At 36.9% G+C, this 12,111-nt stretch overlaps 2 protein-coding genes across 3 annotated transcripts in view; one reads left to right on the top strand and one right to left on the bottom strand.

Moving 5' to 3' along the window:
* CRISP1 (cysteine rich secretory protein 1) overlaps positions 1-831 on the top strand; it is a 13,340-nt gene extending 12,509 nt beyond the window's left edge. The window contains exon 7 of the mRNA XM_007101913.1: positions 639-831. Within this exon, the coding sequence (XP_007101975.1) occupies positions 639-766 (128 nt within the window). The 3' untranslated portion in view covers positions 767-831. The remainder of the gene's footprint in view (positions 1-638) is intronic.
* Positions 1-12,111, bottom strand: part of C18H6orf141 (chromosome 18 C6orf141 homolog) — a 132,928-nt gene that overhangs the window by 11,428 nt on the left and 109,389 nt on the right. For both annotated transcript variants that reach the window (XM_055080187.1, XM_028478692.1), the window contains one exon: positions 7,620-7,701. The gene's annotated coding sequence lies outside the window, so the exon portion shown is untranslated. The remainder of the gene's footprint in view (positions 1-7,619; positions 7,702-12,111) is intronic.

The raw sequence follows: 12,111 nt of genomic DNA, 5'->3' as shown, positions 1-12,111 counted from the left end.
TTTCTTTTTTTTTTTTTTGCGGTACGCAGGCCTCTCACCGCTGTGGCCTCTCCCGTTGCGGAGCACAGGCTCCGGACGCGCAAGCCCAGCGGCCATAGCTCACGGGCCCAGCCGCCCCGCGGTATGTGGGATCCTCCCAGACCAGGGCACGAACCCGTGTCCCCTGCATCGGCAGGCGGACTCCCAACCACTGCGCCACCAGGGAAGCCCCTGTTTGCTTTTAAAGCAAGGAAAATGTAACCCCTTTCCCTTTACCAATTTCTCTCACTCTTGCTCTCTGTCTCCCTTCTCCTTCCCCTCTTCCTTCTCCACATCCTCTTCTTCTCCTATCACTTTCAGTAATTCATTTCTGAAAATAAATGTACTTGGAGAAAGATCAAATATCTACTAATTATCTTTGCTACAGGGAATGGGGTAGGTTTTTTTTATCCAAGAGACAAAAGCAATGTCTACAGTGGAATTGAAAAATGCAACAGAAGTAAAATGAGAGTAGAAAAGAAAAAAAGTATTACTTAATAATATTGACTATATAACACAGAATATACATCTCTTAAGCCCTTTACTCACCTGTAAATGCATGAGAAGATGAGAGATGAGCTTTTGAGTCAATATTGGGTAACCCTGCTTCTTCCTTTCAGCGAACCCTTGCATCTACTACGATGAAAACAGTAATTGTAAGACACAGACACGAGGTCCTGCCTGCAGCCGCCGGTCAGTTCAACGACTCTGCAAAGCTAGTTGCCTGTGTCCCACTGAGATAAAATAGCCTTTGTTATCTGCAGCTGTAATGTGCTGTTGAATCATACCTTTGACCTTACTTTGCTTCAGCAGTTTCCCCTGCATTTCATGTGGTTTTAATTACACCTGAGATCTTAATTTTCACTAATCAAATATGGGCATCAGTATGTTTACGACAGTGCCCCTCACTCCTGTTCTGATACATCGTGAAGTAACATTGTTTTAAACTTTCTTAAAGCTGGGGTGAATATGATTGATGAAATATGATTGAACTATGAAATATTTAAATATGAGGCAGTTCAACACCTGCCTCATATTTAAATCATGTGCTGTCTCGTTCTCAGGTTGACATGATTCAGTGGATTGGATAACTGATTCAGCAACCTGTGCTAAAGGAGGGTCTTTCCCTGTTTGTCTCCTTCCCCTGCTTTCCCAGGTCTTCAACAGCCCTGATGTTTGTCTTTCCTGTACAATTTACATGCACGAATAATTCTTCACTTCTTAACTTTACTTCTACCTTAAATCAACCATTAAAACAATCCACAAAGCAAACAAAGAGTCCAGTCTCATTACTTGAAAGGTAAACATTGGTTAATTGGAAATGATTTAAATGTCTCATTGTTTCATTGCCATGTCTATACACATTTGTAAAGCAGGGCAAGAAAACCGCGTGAGTGCTTAATTTAACAAAAGATGTATTCATCATTGATTACCTGCAAGGGGTAATCCATATATGGAGGATATTGTCTCCCTCATTTCAAACCGAATTGGAACATTAAAGAAACCTGTGAGTCATACAGAGTGAAGTAAGTCAGAAGGAAAAAAACAAATACCGTATGCTAACACATATATATGGAATCTAAGAAAAAAAAATGTCATGAAGAGATTAGTGGTAGGACGGGAATAAAACACAGACCTACTAGAGCAGGGACTTGAAAGAAACCTGTGAGGAGGGCTGTAATAAACAAAGAGCCCATCTCTTCATTGGATGAGTCCTTGCCAAGAAAGAAGAGTCCTTCATCTTCCTGTTGGGCTCTGCTATCCTCACAGGGCATGAGAGCTTCCCCTTCTGGTCTCCTGACTCTACTTCATTGAGGGTTCTGTTTATTAATCTTTCACGAGGGCAACTTTTTGAATACTTCCCAACCTCACTCCAATGACCACAGCTTATCAGGAGTATTTGTGGACACAGCAGCATTCTTACTCCTAGACTTGAAATCTCATGGTATGTTCCAGGGTCACCGTCAGGGGGAGTGTCAAGACTGGACTCAGGAACCCCAATACATTGTTCTATTAAAAACAGATGTGTGTGGAGACAGCCCACACTGTCTGTGGAACGTGTATCTCTCTAAATAAACCTGCTTTCAGTTTAAAAAAAACCCACAGATGTGTGTGTTTGTGTGTGTGTGTGTGTACATATATTAATGGATGTCCAGAAAACCTGTAAAACAAAGGTAGTAAAGAGCATCATTGAGGGCAAAAACCTGATTAGATTGTTGGGTTTGTAGTGGAGAGCAAATGGGCACAAAAATGGATCCAGATTACAGGGAAACTTGAAGGAAAGACAAACTGAATGACTTGGATTTGATGCCATAAGAAAAGGTAATACATTCTGATTCTCAATTTAAAAAGCTCTACAATAAAAACTCATTTCTCTGCAGATGTAAATGGAGGCATGTGTAATTAAATTATCCAAGATATGAAGATGGACAACTGCCTATATTAGGGGTCATTGTTCTAAGCATTTGGTAACCTGGTCATAACAGCTAGATTTCTTTACTAGTGAGGGCATTAGTATTCCCTTTGCCAGAAGATCTTATGCCCTGATTGGGTATTTTCTGTCAGTTCTACTCCTTCAGGTGCATATAGTTTGATAGGAATATGTCTTTTGGTGTGAAATAATTAAAAGCTGTAGAACCACGGTTTTTTCTCTGTGCCTGTGGCTGATTTACTTCATTCATCTCAGGGTTTAGAAAATTCATTCACATGAGGGGTAATTCTAGAAAATGACCACAAGATGGCAGCATATACATATTATCGTTAAACTTGTTTTGAAGCCAAGGAAAATTAACCGTTAGATTGATATCCTAAAATTATTCTAAAGAGTAGCTAAACGATTTGCATAAAAAGATTATAGTAAAAACAAAACAAGACAACCTCCACACTTTGTTGGCAACAGGTCACAGTCCTTTAAGTGGATGTACACAATGAAAGGATAATAGTGTTAGGGAGGTGATTCGTCCCACACCTACTGATTACTTGTAGAATAGCTCTTGCTGACAATGACCTGATAACATATCTGAGCCTCAGCTTCCTCATTTGCAAATGGGGATAATAATAGTCCCTCCCTTGTAGAGTTGCTGCGAGGGTCAAGTAAGGGGAAAATATATACAGAATTCCTAACAGACCCCGGCATGTTGTGTTAGCTATTAATTTTTATTATTTTTATATTTCACAATTTTCCATTGAGATGCCTGACACTATAGTGGCTTCTAATCAAAGCTGTCATTTATTAATTGTGCTCATAGTACAAAATTTAGTATATCACAATTGTATTGCACAGAGTATCGCATGGTAATAAAGGTAATACATGGCCTTCATTAAGTTGAGGTAGTTTCTTTCTATTCTAGTTGTTGAGTATATCACAAAAGGGTGTCGAACTTGTTCGAACACTTTTGAAACAACAATTGAGAAGATCATGTTTTTCCCCCCTTCCTTCTCTTAATGTGGTCTATTAAGTTGATTTATTTTTGTAGGTTAATCCATCCTTGATTCCAGGAATAAATCCCACTTGGTCATGGCATACAGTCTTTTTAATATACTCCTGAATTCAGTTTGCTAGTATTTTTGAGGATGTTTTCAGTAATAATCCTAAATTTTATTGTAGTTCCCTTTTCTTCTAATGTCTGTTTATGGCTCTGATGTTAGCATAACACTGGCTTTCCAGAATAAATTAAAAAGTTATCCCTCCTCTTCAATTTCTTGAATGAGTTCGAGAAGGATTCATGTTAATTCTTCTGTAAATATTTAGTAGAATTCACCAGAGAAACGTCTGGTTCTGGGTTATTCTTTGTTGGGAGATTTTGCTTGCTAATTCATTCTCTTTATTATGTATAGGCCTACAGAGCTTTTTTATTTGTTCATGACTTAATCTTGACAGGTTGTGTGTTTCTATGAATTTGCCCATTTCTTTTAGGTAATTCAATTTTTGGCATATTATTGTTCATAGCACTCTCATAACCCTTTTACTTTCTGTGATTTTACTTGTTTGTCATCTTTTTTCTTAGTCAAATCTAGCTAAATGTTTGTCAATTTTGTTGATGTTTCTGAAGAACCAGCTTGTTGATTTTCTCTACTGTTTTTCTATTCTCAAATTTATTTATCTCTGCTCTAATCTTTATTATTTCCTTTTTTCTACTACCTTTGGATTTAGTTTATTCTTTTTCTAGTTCCATCAAGTGTAAAGTTAGCTAGTTGACTTGAGGTGTTTCATTTTTTAACGTAAACATTTACAATTATAAATTTTCATCTCTGTTTTTCTTTCTCTGCAAACCATAAATTTTTAGATATTGTGTGTTTCGTTTTCTATAATTTGAAGACATATTCTGATTTCCCTTGTCCCATTGGTTGTTCAAGAGTTTTGTGTTTAATTTCCACATATTTGTGATTTTTTCACTTTTCTTTCTGCTATTGATTTCTAGTTTTATTCCACGTAATCAGAAAAGATACTTTTAATTATTTCATTTTTTTAACATATTAAGATTAATTTTGTAGCCTAATGTGCGTTTTCTCCTGGGAAATATGCTGTGTGCACTGGAGTAAAATGTGTATTCTGCTATTGCTGGCTGGCGTGTTCTTTGTATTTCCCCATTGATCTTATGTCTGGCTGTTCTATCCAATATTGAAAGTGGGGTGTTGAACTCCTACTATTACTGTAGGGCTGTGTTTCTCTCCCTTGATTTCTTTCAGTGTTTGCTTCAAGTATTTGAGAACTCTGATGTTTGGTGAATACATGTTTATAATTGTTATATCTTCCTGGTGAAGTGACCCTTTTGTCATTCTTTGTCTCTGGTAACAGTTTTTGAGAGTCTATTTTGTATGATATTAATTTAGCCATTCCTAATTTAGCCCTCTTGTTGTTACTATTTGCATGGATATCTTTTTCCATCCTTTCACTTCAACTTTTGTGGGTCTGGAGGTGTGAAATGAATGTCTTGTAGAGGGCATATAATCAGATTCTATTTTTAATCCATTCTGCCAAATGTATCTTATTGAGAGGAGTTAAATCCACCTACTTGTATTTAATATACTTAGTGACAAATAAGGACGAACCTTAGGTATTTTGTTATTTGTTTCCTGAATGTCTTTGTACCCCTTTTGTTCCTCGTTTCTCCATTAATGCCTTCTTTATTGTTCAGCTGATTTTTTGACAAGTTTTGATTCCTTTTTTATTTCCTTTTGTGTATATTTTATTATTTTTTGTGGTTACCATGGGGATTATGTAAAACACCCTAAAGTTTTTAAAATATATTTTAAACTGATTCCAACTTTGCTTCAATTGCATAAAATACTCCGTTTGCAACTCCGCCCCTCCTCTGTTATCGATGTCACGAGTTACTTCTTTAAATATTGTGCACCCATTAACAGAGATTTATAATTATTGTTATGCATTTGTATTTTAAATTCTGTAGAAAATAAAAAATTAGCTACTTTTAGGGGTGTGAGTGTCAGCCTATCAATAGTGATGCTATGGGCTAGAATGTCTGTGGGGGACTCACCTGGGCTCATACTATACGTGGTGGTTCTCACAAACATTTCCCTGGCTGGAGCCAGTGTTGTGGCTGGACCGGCCCCTGGGGTTCATATTATGATTGCAAATGCACCTCGGCCACAACCAGCAGGGAACTTTGAAAAGGCAAGTTTTATTACTCACAAGTTGTGGAGAATACACAGCAAGCCTGGGGCCACAGGGTAAGCCTACAGCTAGAAAGAGAGAAAGGGAGTAGACTCAGGATTATGCTTTTACTGGGGTCAAGGATGGATGCCTAGGGTTTTGCGCGTTCACTTTTTATTGGTGAATGTAAAATGGGAATTAAAGCATGGGAAGGGAAAAGTGAGCGTTCATCAGAGGGTCCGTTATCTACGTCAACCAGAGGTTTCCAAAAAGGGAACCTCATGGCTGGGACAGCTTGGTTCTCTCTCTGGTTGTATTGCTGGCAATGTGCTTCTTCTGCATAAATGTTTCTGAAGTGGATGCTTCAGCAATCCAAATGTTAATGTCAGGCAATTACATTACAATCAAAAAGGCTAACTGTCAAGGCATTTACACTACAGTTACAAATCAAAAATTACAATGATATATAAAAAAATCGTGTTAACCGTAATAAGCGTGCAGTTCAGTGGCATTAGGTACATTCACATTTTTTTGTGCAATCATCATCACTATCTATGTCCAAAATATTCATCTTTAAACTCTAAAACTCAGTAACTCAATTAATGGTCTAGCTCTCAGTCCCTGGCAGCTACCATTCTACTCTTGTCTCTATGAATCTGACTATTCTAGGTACTTCACATAAAGAATGTCATACAATAGTTGTCCTTTCTGTGACTGGCTTATTTCACTCAGCCAAATATCTTCAAAACTCTTCCATGTTGTAGCATGTGTCTGAATTGCCTTCCTTTTTAAAGTTGAATAATATTCCCTTGTACGGATATACTAGATTTTCTGTATTCATTCACCTGTCAATGGGCACTTTGTTTGCTTACACCTTTTGGCTTGTGTATAATGCTGCTAATAAACATGGGTGTACAAGTGTCTCTTTAAGTTCTTGTTTCAATTCTTTTTGGAATATACCCAAAAATGGACCTGTTAGATGATAAGGTAGTTCTATTTTATATTTCTGAGGAACTGCCACACTGTTTTCCCCATGGGCTGCATCATTTTACATTTCCAACAGTGCAAAAGGGATCCAATTTATCCACATCCTCAACATTGTCAAGGTGTCAATTCTATTTAACTAGATCAAGAGAGCCAATGAAAGGTACAGAGTTAAAATCTCAGCAAGTTATTTTGTGAATTTAGACAAACTGATTATAAAGGCTATATGGAGAAGCAAATACCCAAAATAGTCAACACAATATTGAAGAGAAGACCAAAACCAGAGGGCTGACGTTCTCTGACTTCAAAACTTACTCTAAAGCTACAGCAATCAAGAGCATGTGGTATTGGTGAAATAATAGACAAATAGATCATTAGAACACAAGAGAAAGCCCAGAAATAGACCCACATAAATAGTCAATCTCTGAAAAAGGAGCAAAGACACTACACGGAAGCAAAGATAGTCTTTTCAACAAATGGTGCTGGAACAATTGGACATACACATGCAAAATGCAAAATTCTATAAACAGGCTTTACACTTTTTACAAAAATTAAATCAGAATGAATCACAGACCTGAATGCAAAATGCAAAACTATAAAATTCCTAGAAGACAACATAGGAGAACACCTAGATGACCTCTGATGTGGCAATGCCTTTCGAGGTACAACACCAAAGGCATGATCCATGAAAGAAAGAATTGATAAGCTGATCTTTATTAAAAGTATAAACCTCTGCTCTGCACAAGATAATGTCAAGAGAATGAAATGACCAGCCACACACTGGGAGAAAATGTTTGCCAAAGATACACCCGATAAAGGACTATTATCCAAAATATACAAAGATCTCTTAAATAAGAAAACCCAATGAAAAAAATGAACCGAAGACCTTAACAGACAACCTCACCAAAGAAAATAGAAGACAAAAAAGCATATGAAAGACGTTCCACATGATATATCAGCAGCGAAATACAAATTAAAACAACAATGGGATATCACTACACACCTGTTAGAATGGCCAAAATCTGGAACTCTGACAACAGCAAATACTGGGAAATATGTGGTTCAACAGGAACTCTCATTCATTGCTGGTGGGAAAGTAAAATGGTACAGCCACTTTAGAAGACCGTTTGGCAGTTTCTTATAAAACTAAACATTCTCTTATTATATGATATAGCAATCCCACTTCTTGATATTTACCCACAGGATATGAAAACTTATAACCACACAAAAATCTGCACATTGATGTTTACAGAAGGCTTTTTCATAACTGCCCGAACTGGGAAACGACCAAGGTGCAGTTCGGTAAGTGAATGGACAAATATACTGTGATACATCCAAACAACTAATATTATGTAGTGCAAAAAATGAAAACACATAGAGGACACTTAAATGTAGTGTCCAATGTAGTAGCCAATCTGAAAAGGCTACTTATTGGACAGCTGCAACCATATGACATTCTGGAAAAGGCAACACTATGGAGATAGTAAAATCATCAGTGGTTGCCAGGGGTTTGGAGGTAGGAGAGGGATAAATAGGCAGAACACAGAAGACTTTTAGGGCAGTGAAAATACTCTGCATGATTCCATAATGATAGATCCCTGTCATTATATAGCTGTCCAAACCCAGAGAATGTAAAACACCAAGAGTGAATCCTAATGTAAATATGGACTTTGGGTTATTATATTAAGATGGGTCAATGTAGGTTCATCAATTGTAACAAAGGTATCACTCTGGTGGGGCATGTTGATAGTATGAAGGGATATGCATGTTTGGGGGCAAGGAATATGAGAAATTATACCTTCCCCTCAGTTTGGCTGTGAACATAAAATTGCCCTAAAAATATAAACTCTTAGTTTATTCACACACATACACCGGATATTTTTCTTTACATTATATTTTTGTAAATAAATAAATATGACATTTATAGAATGTAAAAATTCAGAAATATTGCCAGTAGTGTTGCTATGTGCTATTGAATTTTTTTTTTTTTTTTTTTTTTGCCTTGCCATGTGACTTCAGGGATCACAGTTCCCCAACCAGGCATTGAACCCAGGCCACGGCAGTAAAAGCCTGGAATCCTAACCACTAGGCCACCAGGGAACTCCCTGCTATTGTTTCTTGAAGTTAGTATTATTTAAGGCAAAAAAATCTGAGCTAGCTTAAGCATAGAAGCAATGAAATTTATTTCAAGAATACAGGATTATTTTTAGAACTCAATAATAGCAATGTGGTAGAGTATCAAAAAGAGAAAAATCCAAGGGCTCTTGTACTTCACTTCAAATATTGGTTTATGTCTTTAATTAAAAATTAAATTTACATGTTGCAGATTTCATCAGAGGTAAAAGTCCTAATTCCCAGAAAAGATAATCTGATTTTTTTTTTTACCACGACACGTGGCATGTGGGATCTTAGTTCTGCGGAGTCTTAACCACTGGACTGCCAGGGAGTTCCCAAAGATAGTCTAATTCTTTCAGTAGGGGCAAGGATATTCCCTTGACGCCTCGACAGTGGTCATAGAGGGAGATCAAGTTAAGACAAAGATGATACAGGGACCCATCTCTGTTGCTCAGGTGGTGATTATCAGAAAGGAGGGATTGTTCTGAGCTGGATATGGCACCCACCATATCTGACTACAACTACCAGCTTAAATATCACTTCTGCTAATGACAGCTGATGACTGATCTACATGTCTCATTCTGCTATTTGTATTTACTTGGTCAACACATAGGTCTCCTCCCTAAGATGAACTTCAAGCATAATGTTTAACCACCGTCTTCTGGGCATGTGGCACAGTAAAAGATGTTCAATATAAATCAATAAAACTGATTGATCATCATTTAGATTTTTCATTTGCTTATTTCCCCTAAAGATATTTGTTGTGTTCATTCTAAGTTTGTATTGACTTTTCAATAGTTCAGCTTCCTTTGGTATGCTTTGTCCCATTTTTGGCTTTCTCACATAAATTTTAAATATATTGAATTTTTCCCTATGAATACCACTTTATTTTTTCCTTTGTGTGTTTGGTGAAGTTGGAGAATTTCATCAGTTCTGAGAGGCTTTACATTGCTGTCGATGGTCCCGGGCTCTCTATCCTCCATCCCCCCAAATGGACATTTCCTGTCCTCAAGATAACAGCTCTGCTGCTCGGTTTCATAACTGCTCTTCTTCTTAATGGCTGTGTCCCTTTAACTGCTAATGGCTAAAGGCTGCCAAAACTAAGTATATTTATTGTTCTAGGTTCTTGGCTCCCTTCTCTAACTGCTTCCAGCATTGTCGCAGCATTTCTCTGTAACTGGCAAAGGAAGAGCAGTAGATATTTGGAATCTACTGCCAGGACTTGTTTTCAAAGTGAAGATACCATTTTCCCATTCCTTCTTTAATTTCATGTAGTTTCCTTATTTTGCTGAGTTCTTTGATTAATTTCCAGGTTTAGTCAATACTCATCAAAGTTCACACCTTGTCCAACTGCTACTGCAATTAAGCCCTTCCTGATCTGTTACTGGCTTGATCTAAAAGGCATGAAAAAGAGAAATAATGAAACAATTCTATCCAGCAACCTATCTCCTCTCCTGGGACTTTGGATACTTCCCACTGAGCCCATGTCTTCACGTCCATCAAGAAAACATAAAGTTCCAACCATCTTAGGATCCATCAACATTATATCAGTTTTATAATTGCAGAAGTCTCTCTTAGAATTCCCATCTCATTTCTGTCATCTCTGGGGCTAGATGAGGGGTGAAGAATAAGTATTTATAACTTATGTCTCCAGCTTATAAGAAACTTAGTGTTGTCTGGCCATGTTTTGGAATGTATATATTCTTAAGGAATATTTCTATTAAGGTTGTGAGAATCATTTATCTCTCTCTTTAGTGAGTCTATCTAATAACTTCTTGCAATCCTACTTAATGCTGGAGACACAAAGACACACATTCTCATTCTTTGTCTTCTGATTAGCTAGATGTTACATTTAGAGAACTTTAAAAGATATAACATAACTGTACTGAAGGATGGAAGTTTTTTATGTGAAAACTGAGTGATTAACTGCCCTAGTCACATTCTTCTATTTCCTATTGGAAATTGTAAACTCTGCAGTAATAACATTTGTGTTAAGTGCATGAGACCCCTGGATGCATTTTTTAGAAGACAATTATGAAGGCATATAGAAGGTGTTTTCAAGTTTTGATTAACCAGTATATTACTTTATCTCATGATTAAAAAAACCTTAAAGCTAAATTTTTGAAAAATCATAGCAGTTTAAGTATCATTAGAAAAATAACTCTGTTACCATGAATTTGAATACTCTAGCTCCTAATCACTGTTTTGTTAAAATTTGAATTGAAGGGATCACTTTTGAAAAACTTTCAAATCAAAACGTTTTAGAACACGATTTCCTTATTATTTGTGGGGGACTAAGCTACATTTTGGACTCTAGTGAATATGAAACACAACCTAATTTCAGCAGCACACTAATCCTTTCTTAGGATTAATTTGAGCTGAAGATGATTGGTCTTGTTTATTTTTAAATGATTCTTATTTACATTAGTTTAATAAAATTAAAATTCCCATCTTAATCCTCACAGCTTGGGTTCAGCCTATCCTGTGCTTATCTGAGTTAATAGCAGAGTTCCACAGGAAGTCAATATGCAAAGACATTTCAGAATATATATATTTGTCATTTGGGTGGCTTAGTCATTTCATTTTGTCTGTATATTTATCTGATGCTTTTTGCATTTAGTAAAAAACCAAAAACATACTTAACAAACAAAATTTAAACAATACTAAATTGTGTTCATATTTAATAATTGGTCTTATTATTTATGTAATAGTACTATATTAGTGAAAAGGATAGGTAAATAGATAAATCAACAGTGAAAGAGCTAGATAAAACAGGTACTATAAATTTTCAGCCATTTACTAGTAGAAGAAATAAAAAATTGTTTTCATTTCTGGTATAATATTTCCAGGCTGATTTTTTTATGCCATTCTCTGAATTTAACAACCTTTACTAATATCTTCCCCTCCTGAGTTCACTCATCAGTACGGGGAAATAGACCTAGACTAGAAGCTATTAAAGGACTTGCTAGAGAAGCAGTTAGGGGACATAGACATTAAAACAAACAAACAAACAAACAAAAAACCCCTAGAAAACCTGCCCAAGAACAACTGCAAAATATAGCAGAATATAACATTGTCTATACATGAAACATAGGTGAAAACTTGCTTCAATAAAACGCACATTTCAGGTTGATCTTTTATGTGTGGCATCAAAATTCATACTTATGGGTTTCCCTGGTGGCGCAGTGGTTGAGAATCTGCCTGCCAATGCAGGGGACACGGGTTCGTGCCCTGGTGTGGGAAGATCCCACATGCCGCGGAGTGGCTGGGCCCGTGAGCCGCAACTACTGAGCCTGCGCGTCCGGAGCCTGTGCTCCACAACGGGAGAGGCCACAGCAGTGAGAGGCCCGCGTACCGCAAAAAAAAAAAAAAGAAGCATC

This window comes from Physeter macrocephalus, chromosome 18 (genome assembly GCF_002837175.3).
Source record: "Physeter macrocephalus isolate SW-GA chromosome 18, ASM283717v5, whole genome shotgun sequence".
Taxonomy (NCBI): Eukaryota; Metazoa; Chordata; class Mammalia; order Artiodactyla; family Physeteridae; genus Physeter; species Physeter macrocephalus.
This window is presented reverse-complemented; position numbering and strand designations above follow the sequence as displayed.